Consider the following 22525-nt stretch of genomic DNA (forward strand, 5'->3'; position numbering starts at 1 on the left):
TAATGTATACTTTCATAAGGTAGTAGATGCTCAAATATTCAATTGTATGCTCCAACTTTTCTCCTCCAAACTTCAGTTTTATGGCCGAATATAACTTGTATTTTCCTTCCAATTTAATTGTCCACAATATATTGAAAATGTAGTGGATGAATCAACATTTAATTGCACATTTGTATGTCTTCCATTAGCCTTATTTTAGATGACTTTGAGTCATCCTTTTTACCTTGGACGTTTGATACTATTGTTGGCTCATTATTGTCACAAATTTTTACTTAACACCACAATTAAGTAGTTCCTAATCTCCAATAACATTTTTATACTAAGTGAAATTTATAATCGATTAGTTCTAGTTTAGAATTTAAGAATCCGAGGTTTCTATCTCACGTCGATTCCTTCGCGAATAACTCGACGTATAAAATACGGGGTCTAACACTAGGGTTTAGCCAAAAATGGAGGAAGAAGAAGGAGGGGGCGCGGCTGGATTAGAATAGAGATTAGGTTTTGGCTGAATGTGTATTGTTTTTTTTTTGTTGGGTCGGGTCATTGAAAGGGTAATGGGTTGGTCTCATACGGATTGGGCTGGTCGGGTAAAAGAACATGTGGGCCGGGTTGTTGAATATTTTGGGGGTAATTAGATGGACCGAATGGCTCGAATTTTGGGGCTCTCCATTGGCCTAAAAAAATATTTTTTCATTATATTGTTTTGGGCTTTTAAATTTAAATAAAAGACCTTCTTCAATTAACGTGTGCTAAATATATTTATTACCACTCGAATAAAATTATGCGATATCGTGATAGCCGTGCGATAATAATTTAAAGTTTAACAGTAAGTAAATACTATTGTTTAATTGCATAAAAATGAATGCGACGCGTAAGATATAAAAAAAAAGCGATCATAGCGATTGCAATAGTAATAATAATAATAATAATAGTAGTAGTGGTAATAACGGTAATAAAAAAATGATAATAGCTAATGCCTATAGTAGGAAAATGAAACGATGATATTAATAAAAACTGATAATTGTAGTAAAGTATAAATAATTATTATTTAAAGTTATCAAAAATATTAGAAGTGAAAATAAATATTTTAGAAGAAAGGCGGGACAAAATTGAGTGTAAACACCGATTACAAGGCAAAAATCGAGGGAAACAATGTGTTTCACATGGAAAAGGGTCATATAAACAAGACTTGTGAGTTCCAACTTCCAAGTGAAGGATATTAATTTCAACGTTTCCAAAACAAATTCTAGTAAAGGTTTTGTCAAAGATTAGCCTCTCATCTCTGACAAAACAGTCAAAGTTAGGCGAAATAAGACTAAGAAAACTAGAAAAGTGGTAGCAGTACGCTGCATGGAGACAGAAAATGATAAAAGTTGCCTGCTTTTGTATGCAATTCTTGAATCAAAACAACAATGTACAATTAGGGGGAACCAATTTGTCGTGTAATCATATTACTGCATGACAATGGACCAAACTTCTCTTTATCGCCATTAATCATTACATTCGTGCTTGACCCATTATATATGTCCCTATTACTCATAGATTAATAGATTAATGCTTACTCTTCTTATTTCGTATTTCTTATCCTAAAAGTGAATTTAAGAAGGACTAGGCACTTGAGTACATTTTAACTAATTTTATTTTAAAATCGTGATAATGGGATCAGCTTGCATGCTTTGACTAACTCCTACTATCTCCCACCAGCTGAGGTATCAGTTAACTCTATCCACCAATATTTGAATTGATGGAAAGAAATCACCTGACTTTTTTTTTTTCCTTTGATGGGGGAGTTGAACTTGAGATGTGATTCTTACCTCTACTTGACTTATTAATAGAATATCATTTTTATAGCACTCGCATATAGAGATGGAGCTAGAGTGCAAGGAATTCATCTAAATCCTCTTCGTTGGATATTTAGACTATATGTACAAGGTCAAAATAACTTTTATGTATATATGGTAGAATTCGATAGCTTATTCATGTGTTTATTTTTTTTATTTGAATCTCTTAATAAAAATTTCGACTCGACCACTATACTTACATGCATGTGTGGACGTCAAAAATAGATCCATATACGAGTCTATAGGACCAACCAAAAAGAATAAAAGGACATGAAAACATTGATGGACAGTGTAGTCAACTATTTTAGGTGTTAATTAAATATTAACGAATCAAGTTAAAATGATTAGTTTAGCTTTAGGCTATTTAAAGATGACTGGTTTTATGTCTTTATTATATTAGTACAATGTTGCGTGTTTGGCTGTCACGTGAGGTAACTATCTTTTTTTCCCTCACTTTTTCTAAGTTGATGCCAAGTATATCATGCAAATTTTATAAAGATGGATTTGTTCTCTTGCAAAAGCCAAAAAGCACGTCTTTTTCCCTCCTTTTTGTCATCACCAACTAGCATGCTTTGAGATTCCTCATCAATTATAATACTGAAATATAGGCAATATATTCTTGTCTATACTGCGATATTATTGTAGTCTACTACTAGCTAGTACTTTTTCTTTTTTCAGTAGTCTACTATTGGTATCTTTTTGTACTCAGATTTGCACTTCCACTTTCTTATTAGTAGAAAGATTTTGAGGTCCATACGTGGTGCTCAGTCAGGAGTCGATAAAAATATCATGTACAATTCATTTGTACTAGTTCTAAGAAAGTTAGGAAAAGTGACATTCTCTCTTTTTTATTAATGTACGTTCCTCTGGCTAAAAAATGATGTATTAATGTTATTTGGAGTGTTAAACGTTTTTATTTTATCTAGGATTTTTAAGCATTTTAAAAGATAATTTTACTATAAGAAAAGTCGATTCTACAAAGTTTTATATAACTTTTAAATGTGTACCTTTTGTTTTAAAACATTGAGATTTTGGAACAAAAAAAGCACGTTATATCTTAATTTGGAAGACGGTCAAATTTGCTCATGTACTTCCCGAAATTGAGCAACTTAACTTTGCCCTTTGTTTGACTTTTGGTCTAATAGTATATCTGTAGTTAGGAGAAAGTCTCCTATTTTGCCCTTGACCCCTGACGCATCTTCAACCCACGAGCCATTTTAAATTATAGTCAAAAGGTGAGTTGAGGTGTGAGAGGTTGGCTATGGACGGTTTCAGGAGAGGTAGAGGTAGGCCGAAAAAGTATTGAGAGAGGTTATTAGATAATGACACTGTGAAGGTATAACTTACTGAGGACATGACCTTAGATAGGAGGATACAAATTAGGGTAGAAGGGTAATAGGTAGTCGTGGGTTGCCCTACTTAGTAGGTCCATAGTAATAGTCGTAGTATTACTTGTATAGTTTATTGCCCTTCGACTTCTGTTACATTCTGTTATTTCTTGTATTGCGATTAGGGTATTCATTTGAATATCGACTGTAGTTAATGCCTTTTTTCATAATGTTATATATCATGCTTTTTACCTTATTTATCTGTGGTAGCTACTGACTTTTTTTTTTTTAGGTTGCTCTATCATGACTTTTTCGCTCTTGTTATTTTCATTTTAATACTACTCCAATCCACTTGTCAGTATCTAACCTTTTCTGTCAAGCTTTCTCTTGAGCCTATTGTCTTTCGGAAACAACATCTCTACCTTTTAAGGTAGATGTAAGGTCTGCGTACACTTTAACCTCTCCAGACCCACATTGTGGGATTTCACTGGGTATGTTGTTGTTGTTGTTAATAATAAGGGAAAATACTTGGCAATTTGCTAATGACAAAGTTAGAAATGGTTCAATTCAATAGAGTACAAAATTGAGCAATTTTGGGATAATATTGAGGCGAATTTGAGCATTTTCCCCCTAATTTAAGTGGCACCTTTGCTTTACGGACAACACATTTATTTTTTTCCATTCACTGTTTCAAATCTTTGTTAAGTTTTTGACCATCCAATTATCATTTAGTGACATGTTAAATTGCAATCAAAATGACCTCTCTTTTTTTTCTTTTTTCTTTTTAATTTTTAAATTCCAAGATTACGTAAACACAGAGACAACTAGACAAGACATGCAACAGAAATGGATCCAGCTAAGGTCACAATTCAAATTTCAACGTACAGGTGCAAAATCTTATCAAATTTAATCGTACAAGTTCAAAATCCTTTTCATCCAAATGCGTACAATCCCCCCAATAGATGAACAAATCATGTCCACCATGCAATAGTAGCGATCATATCATGTTCGATAGTCGTACTTTCTATTGATTACGTTACGAGTCCTGCTACAGGAGGTAAAACACTCACAACTAAGATGTTCTCCGTTTCAAGGCTCAAAATTAAAGCAAAAAGCATAATATATAGATAAACACTTTAATTTGGCCTTAACTAACAAATAGACACTCAATTTTGAAAATGCATATCTAAATACCTTAACTTGATCTCTAAACACCGTAACTTTGAAAATGCATATCTAGAATCCACAACTTGAGAATGCACATAGGAAAAGTGTGTTTACTGGGCCAACTTAAACCAAGTCAAGGTGTCTCGACGTGCATTTTCAAAATTGGAGTGTCTAATTGTCAGTTGAAGTCAAGTTAAAGTGTCTATCTGTGTATTATATCAAAGCAAAAAATACAAACTAGTTAGAGTATCATTGGTTTGGATATTTTGTTAACAACACTAATAAAAAAGAAGAGAAAATATTAAAATGTCATGTGATCGCGAAGTCACGGATTCGGGAAAACAACATGTTACAAAAATACAGAGACTGCCGTTTTGGTCAAGCCAATTAGATTGACGAACAAGGCGCTCCCACCTGGCACATTGAAACCAAGCCCAGCCAAAAAGCCCGAAAAAAACAAATGAAAAAAGCAGGGTCGCCCATTGTCTAGCCTTGACAGTGCAAGTATTCATAAAGGGGGGGGGGGGAGATAATATTCCCATCACACCCAGAATAAAATCCCTTTTCGCGATTCTGAGTAACACTAGTATAATATTCTCCTCTCTTATATGCGCGCGCACGTACACATTTCACTCAACCAAACATTAAAAAGCTGCCTTTTCTTTTCATTTTTGCTTTTTGTCCCTTTTTCTTTTTATTATTCTCTCGACCCTTCTCTTTCTTAGCCTCAAAGCTGGCTTCTTCAGCACTGGCCACTCTACATACATATCATTAATTCTCTCTCTTTCAATTTTAGCCACATTTCAAATTTTTCAGCATCTAATTATTCATCGCTCGTCGTCGTCGCTCTGCTTTAATATCAGGTATGTTTTAATTTCTCGCTATTCGCTATCTCCTTGAAATCTGTGCGATTTATATATATGCATATCAGCATATGTAAAGCATAGGGAAAGAGGATATGCATCCAGTTGAATTGAATGATCTGGATTTGAATTTCGCGATATCGGAAAATAGCTGAAAGCCCGGTTGGACAAGCAATTTCTGTAAAGCATAGGGAAAGAGGATATGCATCCTTTGCTATTCAAATGATGTATATCCGGAATTTTCTGTTTGCATGATTTACGGATAAAGTGATGATTAATTTGTTCTGATGATTTTTTTGATGTTACTATATATAGATATCCGTTCGACATGAAATAGAAAAGATTTGCTTCGTTTAATCTAGAAGTATTAGATAGATAATAATAATAATAATAATAATAATGAATTTTTGAGGACACAATTTCAAGGTGACGTAAAAAGTGCACTGGTAGTCCTTGTGCTTGCCCACTCAAGTTGAACTTGCCAAATGCAAATACATGAAATTGGTACACTAAACGTTTTAAAACTAATTCTTCTGTTCCACTTTACGTGGCAACAGTTAGAATTTTTTAGAGTCAAATAAGTTTTTTTTTATAGGAATTTTTTTATATGTCTTCTAAATATTTTATGAGAAACCGCCTCTCTACCTTCTCAAGATAGACCTGGGCAAGGTCTGCATATACACTACCTCCCCAGATTAGTGGCGGATTCAGAATTTTCATTCAGGGTGTTCGGAAAAAAGAAGCTAAAAATACACTATAATTTTTTGTCGAGAGTGTTCAAAAGTTAATATATGCACATAAACACAGAAAATTTATCCTATATATACACTGTAATTTTTTGCCGATGGTGTTGGGGTGAACACCCTGGCCCCCAGTAGATCCGCCCCTGCCCTAGGCCACACCTTTGGGACTACACTAGGATTTAAGTTGTTAATTATTGTGATTTAGTACTTTTTACGTAGTTTTTAAATATATAAATTTTATCTCAATTTTTTTTAAAACTTCTATGTCTGAATTCTCAATCAAATTTTAAAAGTTTTAGTTTTGAAATTCTAACTGTGCCACATAAATTGGGACAGAGGAAATAGTATTTTCAGTCTTGTTATCTTATGTAGATTGTAGATTCTTTTTAAAACAAAATTTGAATCCATAATATCTGGGTATAAAAGTTTGTCCAGTTTTATGTCAAAGAAAATGCAAAAATAAAGTTTTGTATGAGAAGGTTTCTACTTCATATAGTCCACAGATGTGGAGAATTTGAAATTATGAATTTTAAGTTTACCATCAAACTAACTATAGCTTATATTAGTTGATACTTATATATATAACGATTTTTTTAACACAAATACGAAGTTTAAGCAAAATTATTGGGTTCCCGTATCTACTATTCTAACTCCACCCATGATAGTTCGTGAAATGTCACGTCTCAGTCTCTCGTGTTCCACACCCTCCACTTTATTTTCCACTAAGACTGTTGTAAAGAGAGAAATCAAAAAAGCTTGTGGATTTTTTGTTTTTGCTCCCATTGTTTGCTTTGTGGAAAAGATTCGGTTAGTTAGGAAAATTGACGTGAACACCAACCTCGTGAAGCAAAATAATGAATCCACATTGGTTCTGGTGTTATAAATACAGCACAGCACACACTCACACTTCATATTTCCTTAGAAGTCGTAGTAGGCCTTTAAGGGTTCGTTTGGTAAGGTTTATAACAATAATACTGAATAAGGTGTATTAATAATGCTGAAATTAGTAATGGTGGGATTAGTTATGCTGACATTATTCTTTATCGACCGTTTATTTTATAGTATTAAATGGATTTTGTAAATAGCACTGAATAGCATGTATTAAAATAGAAATATTACTCGTATTGTTAATGCCATCATTTACTATGTATATGAATAACAGTGAATATGGTGTATAAGTAATATTGATATTAGTTGTACATCCTTAAATTTACAACCAAACATTGTAGTATTAAAATTCAGTACTGACATTATTCTAATACACCCTACCAAACGATCCAGTAAACTTTTCCTTGATCGACAAAGAAAATAGAAGATATGCTAAGAATATTTCATATCAAACTCATTTTGTTAAGGTTTTAACTTGTACCATTCAACTATATAATGAATTTTTGCACTATGAATCATTTTAATTTGTTATAGCATGCTATTTGAGTTATTTCTATATTAGTCCCTACGTTCCTTTTTACCAGTTCTTTATATTAAAAACAATTTTTTTATTTTACTTAGAAAATCAAGAATTTTAATATTACTTAATATGAGTAATTTGATAATTACGTAAAACCAGTCAAATATAATTTACAAAGCATACTTAATATGAGTAATTTGATAAAACAATGCCTTAATAAGTAGTAATATTTTAAGAGGAGTGTCAAATTAGTAAAGGACAAGTAAAAGTAACGGTGAGAGTATCAAATTAGATTCTTATAGAAGTATTACTTATTGACTCTTGCCTTATTGCCATTTAAATATGATGGTGTAAAGGTCATACGATTTTGTAAGTTACGCTCAATTTCGATGTTGAAAAAACTAAAGCCTCAGACTATGCTGGACCCACCTTGTACAAGTTGGTGAGACCACGCTACATTAACATGGGGTCCTAAATTCTTCTAGAAGGAAAATATATTCAAGATTCCTTCTCGGATATTTTAAAAAAGGAATTGTATAACTACAAAGTAAACCCGTCAAAGACTCGATGGGAAATAATTGCACGGTTTGACCTTCAAATGAGCTGGTCTTTAGTTTTTGGCCCTTCAAATGGTTTTTGTCTTTGATTTTTATCCTTCAAAATCATGCCTAAGTAGACATAAGTCTTTAAAAAGATGCAGGACATAACTTGTGGATATTGTAAAAACAATAATAGTTTACTCTATGTGGTCTCATAAGTGGTGTCTGAAAAAAGTAAAATGTATGCAGATGTTACCTCTACTTTTATAATGCGAAAATATAAACTTTTGTCTGGCAAAATAATTATTGCATTGAGGGCAAAAATTTGCGACAAAGTGCAAATGACCCCTCCATAAAGCGGGGAAACCCCACAAGACTGCAACCGACATTGCAAAAGAGGATTGGGAAAATTATGTGCTAGATCAATATTTAATGTTCAGATTTCCAATTTTCCTGAAGTTTTTTATCCCACTATTTTTCACAAAGATGTAACACCAACTTCACACCGCTGATTATTTACTTTATTTATTAAAAATCTTACTCCAAAATAATTCTCCCTCTGTCCCAATTTATGTACCGTGATTCGAGAGTCAAATATATATTTTTTTTTATCGCATTTTATTCGTAAGCCCTTTAAATATGTTAATTACTAATTATTGTGACTTATAGTATCACTTTTTACGTAGTTTCTAAATATGTAAATTATTTTTAAAAAACCTTAAAGACTATATGTCTGAATTCACAGTCAAAATTAAAAATTTTGACTCTTAAAATTCAAATCATATCACATAAATTGAGATAGAGATAGTATTTAGCTTTTTTCCTTCTTTTTAAATACAGTTCATGAACAAAACAGAGAATAAAAAATAAAAAAATAAATAATAAAAAAAACAATCACATGTGATATAATACTTTGACAATCACCAAGAGTTACAATCTATGATAGATTAGTTAGTACTTAGTACTATTTCTGTTTGTCCTAGAGAATTTTTTTAATTAAAAAGAAGTCTAAGTAGGTGTGTCAGATTATGACTTGTTGGAAAATACATACCAAGAACGCAAAAACGCAAAAGCATATGGAAAAGAACATAAAGATGAAGGCTTCACAATATGAACAATGAACACATGATTGGAGGCTTGAAACACGTGCGAAACGCTTTTTTAAAAATAATATTTACCCCCCTCTCTTCTACGAGATTGTTATGTAATTATATGCAAATAATTTTAATGGATATGACAAACCTATGAATTTCTGCACTAAGTAAATAGTAAAGAAATTCTGTTGAAAAGCAAGAACTTGAACTTGATCTTTTTAAAATCGGAGAAGAAAGAGTATTTTGTAGAGAGAAGAAAGATTACTGCCTTTAAATAGAATAAGTGGTAACCAAATAATGAGAGGACACATCCTTATATTTAAAAGACACCTTTCTTTTAAAAACTATTTAATTTATTTCAAACCAATTTCTAAGATGACTAATACCATATTAGTTCCTGGTTATTCCCAGGATTGTGCATTCTTGCGTAAGCACTACCTTTCAGACTTTTATAAATAACGAATCTCAAAAAATAAAAATCTGTGTGTCAGCTGCATGGCTGTAAGGCTTTATGTACCTTTTAAAGCTTACACGAGGATTCTTTTGTTCTTTCACTTTCTCTCTCGCTATGATAATAATTCTTTGCCACCCCGAATCTTTATATATATTCCCTCTTTCACCTCAAAGGTAACCGAATTTGCTCTAAAATATCCACCCATCAAATGTTAATTCTTGGTTCTGATCAGTCATTATTTTGATCAAGCTTTTCTGGGTATTGAAGTTTGGATCAAATTAGGCCAGTTTTGATTTAATTTTCACGGTTTCTTGAGGTGGGTTAGTTAGGACTGGTTACCTGTCAGAGAAATATTTGTGTGTTGTGGCTTTATAGCTGACCAAAAAGGTTAGAACTCTCAATTTTACTGTAGGTGTTTCTTGTTTATTGGAACGGATTCGGGCTTTGATTTTCTGCATGCAATGTGTTTGTTAATTTGTCTCTGATTCTTCGCTTAACATACTGTTTTGGTGTAGTTACGGTTTCTTTTTCCTATTTGACCTGTTTTGTTATTGCTTTATTGTGAGCTGAAGGTCTATTGAAAACAATCTCTCTACCTGACAAGGTAGGGGTAAGGTTTGCGTACATTTTATCCTGCCAGACCCGCTTTGCGGGATTTCACTGGGTATGTTGTTGTAGTAATGCGTTTGTTAATTGTTCTGAAGCATTGGACTTGTTCTTTCTTTTATTCTGGTTTGTCTTTATATATTTACTCTTGCTGTTGGTCACTTTGTTGGATTTTTCTTGTTTCCTTGAACTGAACTTGGGATACCAAATGAATTTGTACAACGTGGTTAATTAAAAATCTTGGAAGCAAAAATCCAAGACTCTTAGTGGTAGACCCCATGTCCATTGAGAATTAATTCTGTGGATCCCATTCTCCACATTATCTCTTTCTTAGTATAAATCCCGTTATTCAACATTTTTGAATTTTGGATTTATACGGGTCTAAATGGAGCAACATGGTTAGTGAAGTTTCATATAGCCGACCCAAAGTAGCTTGGGATTGAGGCGTAGTTGTTGTATTAGATTATTCAATAAGGATGCTGATGTCCTGTTCATACATTTAGCCTTGGCTGTGCAATTGCATTTTCACTGTTTGTACTTGAGGCTATTGTCGAATTGTATAAATTCTTTTATTATTCACGCGGGAGTTTCATCTTTTATTACCTCTTAATTTGCTTAATCAAGATGAAAGACGGTTGTTTCCAGGGACAGCAGAACTCTATTAAATTCATCCTAGGAGGTCTTGTTCTAGACAGATGCCAGGGAACAAGTATAACGGAAACCAAATGGCGACCAGCACTCGAGTGGAGAGGCTATTGAGAGAAAGAGAGCTAAGGAGAAATAGCAGAGCTTCTCATTATTCAAGCGATTCTACTGATGACAACAGGGGCAATGAGCCCTCTGACCATGATTTTCGCCAAGGAGAAGCTGATAATGCAGGAGTTTCATATGTTGAACAGTACCTAGAAGGAGCTGCACGAGCATATAATGAGGGATGGGAGCGGCCTGATGGAAAGCCCATCAGACAACGACTCTTGGTTGTGGCAAATAGGTTACCTGTCTCTGCAGTAAGGAGAGGCGAGGAATCCTGGTCTCTGGAGATAAGTGGTGGAGGTCTCGTTAGTGCTCTTCTTGGTAAGCTAGCTTCCTTTCAGTCATTTCTGTTTTTACATTTTGACTTTTATTTATTTACCTGGACACTAAATTTTGGGAGTTTCATATTCATATTGTCGAAAAGAAGGTCTAATAGTTCTGGAAATGATTTATTGAAGGTGTGAAGGAGTTTGAGGCTAGATGGATTGGTTGGGCAGGTGTGAATGTGCCAGATGAGGCTGGACAGAGGGCACTTACTAAAGCACTGGCAGAAAAGGTCTAATGCATCGCCTCTTCATGTTTTTGCCACCATATTGCAGTTTACCACACTTCTATTGCCTTTTGGAATTTAGCAATTTGGAGATTGTTTTACGTTTCTTTCCTCCAAGAAGATTGCTTTACCTATATTCTGCATTTATTTACCAATTTGATACTGTTCTCTGTAGAGGTGTATCCCTGTGTTTCTGGATGAAGAAATTGTACATCAGTATTACAACGGTTATTGTAACAACATATTGTGGCCTCTTTTCCATTATCTTGGACTTCCGCAAGAAGACCGCCTTGCGACTACCAGAAGTTTCCAGTCTCAGTTTACTGCTTATAAGCAGGCGAATCAAATGTTTGCAGATGTTGTGAATGAACATTATGAAGATGGCGATGTAGTATGGTGTCATGACTACCATCTCATGTTCCTGCCAAAATGTCTCAAGGAGTACAACAGCCAAATGAAAGTCGGTTGGTTTCTCCACACACCCTTTCCATCCTCAGAAATCCACAGGACATTGCCGTCTAGATCAGAGCTGCTCGGAGCAGTTCTTGCAGCTGATTTGGTTGGGTAAACCCCTCTGAACAACTTATTCTCCTGCATTCATCTAACAGCTAAATTGTCATATTAGTTTAAACCTTCATAATTTTGGAGCTACTGCCTGGAAATAGTTGGTGGGACCCTAGAGTATGAGATCCCTGTCTGTCTGTGCTGAGAGTGAAAGTTGAAGTACTGAAATGTGAGGACCTTGAATTCTAAGGTTGTGGGTTCTAATCTGCGGGTTTTCTTTACTAGAAATAGCATGGTAGCAGTTAAAAAAGAAATACTTAATATACTACTCCCTCCAGATCAAAAAAAGAGTCCACTTAGCTATTTGCCCACCCCTTAAGAAAATACTAACTCCTAGACAAAAATAGGTAATTTGAATAAACTACCCCTAATTAAATAGACATTGGGATTTGATCATATAACACTTAATAGGGACAAATCTGGAAAATCAAGGTTAATTCTTTCTTGATTTGATAAGTGGACACTTTTTTTTGACCCAAGAAAAAAAGGCTAAGTGGACACTTTTTTTGATCTGGAGGGAGTACTGATTAGATCTGGAGGGAGTACTGATTAGATCTCTGTGAAGTCTTGAAAGATATTCTTTGGCAACCCCTAGTGTGATTGTGCAAGACACTCCGTCAATAAAGTATAATTAAAGAGAGCTGCATATTAAAGAGATTTACATCAAACCTAAATAGCAAAGAGAGCTGATTCTACTATTTTAAATGTCCATCAGTTTACCAATCATTATTGTTGAGGACAATGGGTGTCCCTTGAATATCTGCTATATGTTACATGCAGATGTTGATGATCCTTTAGTTGAATTATAATTTGCTAGGATATTTAGATTTAGTTATATCGAAATTGAGTAGCTTTCAACTTCCAGTAACTTCTCTATCTACGTGTAAAACTTGTATCTTTATGTATTCGAATACGAGCTGCCACTTTTGGTTTAGAGTGCAGTTCCAAGAACTTTCATGCATCCAATGTCTCCTATCAAAGCCTTTTTCATTTTTGGTGAGAGGTTTTCCATGTCATTCTTTCAGTTCGTTGGATTGTAAAGTTTTAGATAAAAGTTTAAGTTGATGTGCCTCTTTCCTTTTTCTAAAATATTCCTATTACTTAATACTGAGAACTTGATAGTGTTTGGGCCATATCGGTTTATTTGAAGCACATCTTGTTAATTTAGAAGTAAACAAATATGCTAATCTCTCAGGTAAACGTTTTTGAGAAGCTGTCTGTCTGATGATCATCTGCTAAATGTAGAATGATAATCCAATTGGCTTCTTATTTTGTTATGTTGATTGAATGCTAATCATAACACAAAGTGCTCATTCATGGGGTTGCCTCTGAGAATCACACGTGTAGTAATATTTTCAAAACAAACTGTTAGCCACTAACCATAATTCCATGTATAATATGGTAGGTTCTTTCAGTTCAAATTAGGCTTTAAAGTTTCATTTGAAAGTTTAAGCTGATATGCTGATGATTCTTTTGTGGATAAATACTTAGATTCCTCTAAATGAATAATGGCAAAACTGGCTAGATTTCCTTGGTACTGTCTTTTGGTTGTATCATGCAGAATAACTGACATTCACTTCATTGTACATCTTTAAAGTTTTGGTCGGTTAAGGAAATGTTGTCCACTTTTGCTCCTGTGTGATTTTTTCTCTGTTTACCTGTATGTAATGAAGTTCCTTGGCTTTGACCTATATTTGCATAGTTTGATGATCTAAAACCATTTAGTTGTTACTCAAACTAGGGATGTTCTGAATGCTTCCCTTTTTTTTTTTTGAAAAAAAAAAAAAAAAAAGCTAGGGATGTTAAATATTTTTAAGGATTTTTATTTGATCTAATGGATCTATATGCAAAATTTACTCTGCAGTTTTCATACCTATGACTATGCTAGGCATTTTGTTAGTGCCTGTACTCGTATCCTGGGACTTGAAGGAACTCCTGAAGGAGTAGAAGATCAAGGTAGACTCACCCGCGTTGCTGCGGTATGTTAAAGTTAACTTTCGACACTTACACACCACACTTCTTCCTTAAGAACTTCCTTAATCCTCATCTAGGTGTTTCGTGTACTAGCCTTGCGAAATATCTACTTGATTTCTTTCTGAACATTTTGCATTGTTCCTGTACATACAGTTCCCCATTGGTATAGATTCAGAACGATTCATTCGAGCACTTGAAGTTCCTAAAGTTCAGGGACACATTAGAGAACTAAAAGAGAGATTTGCTGGGAGAAAGGTATTTCTCTCGTGGATCCTCTCTCCATCTGACCTAGTTTTTCTTTTCGCATGATATCATTTTCATGAAGTAAGAAATATCTTGCTCCTTTGGCCAGACTTGGTCATGACCTGGATCCATCTTGGGTAATTTTACCATCATCTTCTGAAAATTATACCTCTCCAAACTGTTGTTCAACCAAAGAATGATAAAAATAATGACTCCCTTTTGTAACAGTGTAGCTTTTATAAAATGTGGACTACATAAAATAGTATGATATAGGTGCAGGCATGCACCATTGATTCAAATCCTACAGCGACCTGTCATTGCTATATTTTCATGTTTAAATCAAACAAAAAAGTTGCCAGTTCACTACGCACCAGAAGGGGTTTCTTAAAGGCGTAATAGTAATTACTTGTTTGTGTTACTTTAGTTTATATAGTTACCATTTAGAGAGTCAGATGTTTCTTACTAAAACTTCTTCTAGTAACTAACAGTAGACATTTAAATGTTGAAATTGGACAGAAATAAAATAAAAAGAAAGAAAGAAGAAGGAGAGAAAGATTTGTTTGCATTTGCCAGGAGTAATTCTGTTCCCTTGTTTTGGTCTTCAAGCGGATGTGGCCTCTTAGAATTTCCATGCGGCTTTACTAGGATTGGAGATCTTTCCCCACTTTTCTATTTATACGAAATCCATATCTCTCTTTCATTAAAAGGCGGCAGTTTATTTGCTTCTAATTCATGAATGTTTCAGTTTTCTGAAGGTGAACTGGAATTTCCTCACCCTTAGTTGCAAAATTATCAGTCTAGTGTTCTCTCTAACCATTTATTATGTTGTTTTATGTGTACCAAACTCATATCACTTTCTTCTATTTGCCTGTAGTAAGGTCGGAGGATGACACTTATATCTGCGGCACATTTTTATGCATTGGCCATGCATTAGAGATATTTACTTGCATTGGTCCTAGAAACTTTTATATTTGCTTAGTTTTGCTAAAAGAAATTTGATTACAGGTGATGTTAGGAGTTGATCGCCTTGATATGATTAAAGGAATTCCTCAAAAGATCCTAGCATTTGAGAAGTTCCTTGAAGAAAACCCGTACTGGTGTGATAAAGTGGTTTTGCTACAAATTGCTGTGCCAACAAGAACAGATGTTCCTGAATGTATAATCTTTATCAGATTCACTTTGAGTTCTTCTTTATGCCTTTAAATTTATTTATTTTTTACTTTTCTCCTATTATCATTACTGCCTTTAGGTAACATTCCACTATACTGTTTCAGTACGGTCATCAGTTATTTTGACGGCTGAATGGAGAGGTTCCTAGGGGGAGAGGTTTCTGATTCATAAGTCTATTGGTCAAAGCCTAAAAAACCTATTTTCCTAGGGGAAGTTACCAAATATAAATGCTCTAAAAATTTGACAATCCTGTTTAATGATCTTAATGATCCCGGACTTGAGGGCCCAGTAAAAGGATTTATGCCACCTGCAACCCGTCATGTATTTATTTTCCTAGGGGAAGTTACCAAATATAAATGCTCTAAAAACTTGACAATCCTGTATGTTGAATGTTGAGCGAATCATGCCTCATCTTAATGATCCCGGACTTGAGGGCCCAGTAAAAGGATTTATGCCACCTGCAACCCGTCATGTATTTATTTTCCTAGGGGAAGTTACCAAATATAAATGCTCTAAAAACTTGACAATCCTGTATGTTGAATGTTGAGCGAATCATGCCTCATTTTATTGTCCGTGCTATAGCCTTTAAGAGTTTCGTGCTGCAGCAGAAACATCAAATATCAAATTTAAATTAGAAAGTTGTACAATGGTACGCTTTGCACTAAATGATGATCTGTAGTTACATTAAAGAACTTAGCAAGAAAACTAGTTGAGTTGGTTATCTGCTTTTTTCTTTGGTTCACTTTAGAGTAAGATCAAAGTGTGTAATGCTAGGACATTGACAAAACTTAAGACATGTACTTCTCTCAACAAAGTTGAAGCAGTTCAGTACAAATTTAGAATGCTGGATGGCTAGCACTGCGTATTTATCATCCAGTCCACTCTACTTGACAGCAACATTCATGAGAGGAACAAAGATGGGATTCAAACTAAAGCTTTCTGCATTTTGATACACCTAATATCCAGTGAATTCCAACTTGAAAGCTTTCTGCATTTGCTTCCACAAATGCTTCCATGAAAAGACAGTTTTTATCTGATGATTTGCGTTGAATTAGCTCGATTACCATTCAAAAGGGAAATTTCTTGTGAGCTTTCAACTAGGACAATGCTTCCCTTTCTAAATCTTAAAAAACTTAAATATCTTGGAACTCATGAACTAGGTTGGACCTTAAAGACTGTCAAGTTTCAATGAGATTTACTTGGTCACGCAGATGTTTGTCATACTATACGTTCATGCTTAAGAATGATATTTTACATGGTTTCACCTTATATAATATTCGCAGATCAAAAACTTACCAGTCAAGTTCATGAGATTGTTGGACGCATCAATGGCCGGTTTGGATCTTTGACTGCAGTGCCTATTCATCATCTGGTTAGTTTTTTTTGTCATATTCATTGTGCCTGAATTATACCAAGGCTGAAATATTAATAATACTGGTTTTTAAATACAGGATCGTTCTCTTGACTTTCATGCCTTATGTGCACTATATGCTGTAACTGGTAATTCCTTTCATCTTGCATTTGGTTCTGCACCCTCTAGTTGTAGTATTATTATTTTGATATATACTCGTGCATAATAGTAGCGTTGTTTCTGCTCATCTATGTTTAGTAGTGCTATTTTCTTCTGGAATTCATTTGAAGGTACTAGTACGTGTTTGTGCTCACACCTCGAATGAAGTCATTTAGATTGTCACTGGAAATTGGCATAAACTATGAGAAGAGGGTGGCAGTTGATGTTTGTCATTGGATGTCCTCCTAGTTAGCATAGTTCTCTGTTAATACATATTAGAGGAAGGGTTTTACTCCCAAAACCAAGAAAACTGAAGAATAAAGATTCTTGGACTTCTAGCTGCTGGAATACTCTTGGGTGAAAGCAAGAAGTAGATGTTCTGATTTGTATATGTGCAGAATTAAATTCTGATTACTAATAAAACTTTCTCTATCCTACTTGTTTTATTCCTGCTGGTTCAAGATTCTAAAATGGTGAAATGATATAATACTGACATGCAACAACAACAACAATATAATAATGGTAAAAATATTCCAAATATATAATCATATATTATATAATGATTATTGCAAGATTTATCATTGTCATCTTCCCAAAATACCATTCTTCTTGTTGTTGATAAGGATTGTAGTTCATGTACAATTAATTGATATTTATTGGTACCTGCAGTTGCGTCTCATCATTAGCTAGATCAATGTGGTAGCTGCATGCCAGTTCCTTCTGTATTGACATGTTGCCAATGTCTTGTTCATCAGATGTAGCGCTGGTTACCTCCTTAAGGGATGGCATGAACCTCGTCAGCTATGAATTTGTGGCCTGCCAAGAGTTGAAAAAAGGGGTCCTTATTCTCAGCGAAGTAATAATCATATATCTCCTTGCAATTCTATTTCCTCTGATGCTATAATTACTAGTTTTTCATTTCAAAAGTTGTTCTATGCTTTGTTAAGAATTTTTTGGCATAAGCCACATAGCCGGACATTTTTCGTGTTTCTTTGCTAATTGATTTTGACAAGGCTAACAGTTTACAGAAAACAAAAGCAAGATTACAGTTTCCTTAACTCCCTCTTAAAATTTTGGTTTCCTCTTTTGCAGATAGAAATCTGTAACACAGGCAATTTTTTTTTTTCCTTACTGACCAGCTGATCTCCAGCTTCTTCTAGCAACTTTGCTTTTGGTAGATTTCTTTTAGTTGACAACACAGTATGTCAACCAAATGAAAAAATAAGTCCTTTTCAATCAGTTAGGTATCTTAATAATCCATTACTGACATGTTGCTTTTTCTCTTCCTAATTGTGTAACTATTTGTATCTTATATCATACATTGTCATGGAGTAAGAAAATTTGTGAAATAAAAAAAAAACGAAGCTATTCATATCAGTCCTGTAGTTACTTTTAAGGAAATATTACTGCTGTGATGTCCAAAACCTTGAAATTGTCTCAGGGTTCATAATTCTAAAAAGTAAATTTTCTAATCTCTGATCTCATGCATTTGTAGTTTGCAGGTGCTGCACAGTCCTTAGGTGCTGGAGCAATTCTGGTGAATCCATGGAATATAACAGAGGTTGCTGCGTCGATTGGGAAAGCTTTAAATATGGCACCCGAAGACAGAGAAAAACGCCACAGGCATAACTTTCTGCATGTGACTACCCATACTGCTCAAGAATGGGCTGAAACTTTTGTGAGGTAAGAGACATTAACAGTGTAAAGTAACACGGAATTTTGCTTAATCACTGCCACCTATGAGCGAACCTCTTGAATTATTCTGTTCAGACTCCTGTTAAAAAACTTTGTGGCGGCAAAAGAGTAATAATAGTACAATACCATACAAATTATTACAATACCATACAACTTACAATACAACCCCAACTGTTTTACTTTGGACATAAACACAAGGACATGCAACAAGATTTCTTGAAGAAGGAAGATAGAAGAGAAGTCACTTCTTGCTTGAGCATAAGTTCATGGCCGAAGCTCTGATGCTTCAGTGCTCATTTGCACTTTCTTTACTCAAGTTGACCGTTTTCTATCTGTATTTACTTTGGAGTTATTGATCCGTGGACTGGAGCAGGTCAGATTATATCTCACGATTTATGTATTTGTATTCTTAGGGTCATTAATTATTAAACCATGTCTACAGACTGTTTGCTGCTAGGGATCTTACATCAGAATATGCTAACTCTCATTTAGGGTATCCCTACCTTGCAAATGGTTAAAGGCACCATCTTATGTAGTTTGCATATCTGCCTTGTCGTTTCTGTGTTTAGTTGCATGGCTTCTCTTGGTATTAAACAACACTCTTTTATCAGCTGTGTTAATCTTTCATCAGCACAAATACTGTAGGCACAATTTAAGAATTGTCATGTTTGTTAACTGAGATTATACTTGAAACTTTTAATGGGGCTTCTTTTTGATAAACTTTATATCTTGATTAGCCACTTTCCTCTTCTTCGCAGTGAACTAAATGATACTGTTATTGAAGCTCAAATGAGGATAAGAAAAGTTCCGCCTCGGCTTAACATCAGTGATGCAATTGAGCGCTATATGTTTTCCAATAATCGTCTACTAATACTGGTATAACTCTCTGCTCTTTCAAAACAAATAAGCCTGAAATTCTTGCTTATCCAGAAGCTAAAGTTGACTACTTTCCTTAATGACTCTGAGATTTATAATAATTTTTTGAGCGTTGAAAAGTTCATATATAGCAGCAAGGCTCTTTAGATGATGAATCACGTTAGTGGAAAAACTCTATGCAAATTTGAATAGCATTCCAACTTTGTGTTTGAATTTGACATGTGTACTCGAGTCCAAGTGATCTTGGTGCTGCTTTGGTTTGCATATTTGGGTGAAGGGATCTAGGACACTACCATGATATAGTAGGGGCCTTGATGATTCCGGGAAGGTGTTTTGGAGGAAACATCTCCAGTTAGTGCTAGACTTTTGTGTGAAGGGGTTATACATGTGGCGAAGAATAGAACCAGCCTCCCCCTTCCCACTGCCTTTCTGAGGGAACTTAAGCTGTCTCAACGAAAGCCTAATTTTGTGGGATAATATACTTTTTTTGAATTCAATTTTTTGTTCTTTGATCAGTATATGCAGGAACTAGCTAAGTTAATGACAATTTCTTGACTTCATTACGGTGTTCCTCAAAAACAGGGTTTTAATTCTACACTGACGGAATCTGCGGATACCCCTGGAAGAAGAGGTGGAGATCAAATCAAAGAAATGGAACTGAAATTGCATCCCGAGTTGAAAGAATCATTGATCTCGATTTGTAACGACCCAAAGACAACAGTTGTCATCGTCAGTGGAAGTGATAGAAAAGTCTTAGATGATGTATTGCATTACAGCTATTAGTATTTCAATTCCTTCAACTGTAGCGACGTTTTCCCGTGTGAAATTTTTACTTTTGCAGAACTTCAGTGAGTACAACATGTGGTTAGCAGCAGAAAATGGAATGTTTTTGCGATCTACAAACGGTGTATGGATGACGACAATGCCAGAGCATCTAAGCATGGACTGGGTTGACAGTGTAAAGGTATGAGCATGTGTGGCTAGGTTCTGTTAGTGCATCTTTCAGCTCTAACTTCTCGGGTTCTCTTGGTAATATTCAGCACGTCTTCGAGTACTTCACTGAAAGGACACCTAGATCTCACTTTGAACAACGTGAAACTTCACTTGTTTGGAATTACAAGTATGCAGGTGATCTTAGTTTCATCATCCATTTTCCTTTCAAGAATACTCAGTCATGCATTTCTTGGTTTTAGCTATTCAGAGTTTAGTGCCTTGGGTGTGTCAATTATCTTCTCCTTTTTCCTGTTTTTGTCTTTTTGATTTCTTATCTTTATTGGAGGGTTCTTCCATGTCCTTTTAGATGTTGAATTTGGAAGATTGCAAGCTAGAGACATGCTTCAGCATCTCTGGACGGGTCCAATATCAAATGCATCTGTTGATGTTGTTCAAGGACTTCGCTCCGTTGAGGTTCGAGCAGTTGGTGTTACAAAGGTGACAACATTGTTTCTTATGATAAAGTTGCTCCAAGAATTCTATTTCAAGCATTTGATTAGTTTATGTGACAAATCTTTTTCCCAATCCTCATACACTCATATATATACACATGCAGGGAGCAGCAATTGACCGTATACTGGGGGAGATTGTACACAGTAAAGCCATTGCAACACCAATTGATTACGTTTTATGCATAGGGCATTTTTTAGGGAAGGTAAACTCCTTGAAGCTTTCAAAATGTCCTCACTTCAAGTTAATATTGCTACTGCTGTGAGATTTAAACTTTATAATCCAAAGTTCCCCCTGTCTGCTTAACTAGTTCCAGATTTGATGAAGTAGTCCAGCTAATCTTTCAAAAAAATATGAACTAATTGCTCCCAACAGAAAAAGAAAAAAAAAATTGAGAAATCAAAGCGCGATAGGTTGATCATTTGCAACTGTATTCTTGTTTTCGTCTGTGCATCTTGAATTCCGATGCTGTTGTTGGAAAGATCATAATGCACATTATAATTCTTCAAACTTTGTGCATTTTATAGGTCAAACTTTAAACTGTGCCAGAGGTTTTTATGAAATACAGATGCCTCTATTCTTCTGATTTCTGTCTGCTGCCTTTGTAATATAGGATGAGGATGTATATACATTTTTTGAGCCAGAGCTTCCCTCTGACTGCATTGGTATGCCAAGAAGTAAGGTCAGTGATGCACCAAAAGTGCCCGGGGAAAGGCGATCGGTTCCAAAACTCCCTTCTAGCCGAACTAGCTCAAAGTCATCTCAGAGCAGGAACAGGCCGGTTTCAAACTCAGAGAAGAAAACTTCCAACCATAACGATGGACGACGGCCCTCACCTGAAAATGTGTCCTGGAATGTGCTGGATCTGAAGAAGGAGAATTACTTCTCTTGTGCAGTTGGCAGGACTCGTACAAATGCTCGGTATCTGCTCAGTACACCTGACGATGTCGTTGCTTTTCTAAGGGAACTAGCTGAAGCATCTATTACAAATGGGTCATCATGAAAAAAAGGATAGATATTGCTGGTTGCGTCAAGCGATGAAGGATCAGTACCAAGTTTTTGATTGAGGGAGTTTTTTTATGGATGATATTGAGCAAACGCTTATACCTTGTTTGCGTTGGATATATAGATGTTTGAATTCAAAAGTCTAAGAAGTAAAGAAAATAGCCATTCTGCTAGATTATTATAAGACTTTAGAAACATACCTACTGAGCTATTCAAATCACAAGCACTTTGGTTTGGAGTCGCTCATTAAAATGAACTTCAAAAGGAGAGTTATTTTTATTGATTAATGGTGAGAAATAATGATACAAACAGTTCGAGGTAAATCTTATCCCTCGCCTGTATCTACTGGACTAGGAATATTCTTTTGTGGGCAACTCAAGTTTCTCCTTAGTGAAGCTCTGGCAAAGGCATATATTCAAAAATAGAGTAAACTTTCCATTTTATCTTAACGGTGTGCTTTTATAGCCGCATAAATCTCATGACGTCTTTACAATCACAAGGTTTTTTTTTTTTTTTTTTGTTGAAACTGGTAACTATACAATCACAAGTTCTGAAAGTATTTCGTTCATGTAACTTCGGAGTGGAGAGCGTAACGACAAAGATTGTGATCTGTATTTTAACTTTTTTGTAGACTCGAAATAAACAAAGTCATTATTAAATTTTTTAAAATCGAGATCTGATTCACTCTAAATGTGTTGA

At 34.9% G+C, this 22525-nt stretch overlaps 1 protein-coding gene across 2 annotated transcripts; it reads left to right on the plus strand.

Annotated features, from left to right (window-relative positions):
• Positions 1–4938: 4938 nt before the first annotated feature.
• On the plus strand, positions 4939–22149 carry LOC132620389 (alpha,alpha-trehalose-phosphate synthase [UDP-forming] 1). 2 transcript variants are annotated; one of them, XM_060335049.1, is made up of 18 exons: positions 4939–5199; positions 10689–11117; positions 11255–11352; positions 11522–11910; positions 13775–13889; positions 14038–14139; positions 15133–15283; positions 16581–16669; positions 16749–16797; positions 17563–17663; positions 18303–18490; positions 19261–19378; positions 19961–20140; positions 20220–20342; positions 20419–20506; positions 20679–20809; positions 20928–21026; positions 21435–22149. In XM_060335049.1, exons 2-18 carry the CDS (start codon positions 10739–10741, stop codon positions 21822–21824), a joined length of 2790 nt encoding a protein of 929 aa, XP_060191032.1. In that variant the 5' UTR covers positions 4939–5199; positions 10689–10738; the 3' UTR covers positions 21825–22149. The 2 variants fall into 2 exon arrangements, with proteins under 2 accessions (XP_060191032.1, XP_060191033.1); XM_060335050.1 differs by lacking the exon at positions 4939–5199 and adding an exon at positions 9366–9824.
• The last annotated feature ends 376 nt before the right edge of the window (positions 22150–22525 follow it).

Source organism: Lycium barbarum, chromosome 11, assembly GCF_019175385.1.
Source record: "Lycium barbarum isolate Lr01 chromosome 11, ASM1917538v2, whole genome shotgun sequence".
Classification (NCBI taxonomy): domain Eukaryota; kingdom Viridiplantae; phylum Streptophyta; class Magnoliopsida; order Solanales; family Solanaceae; genus Lycium; species Lycium barbarum.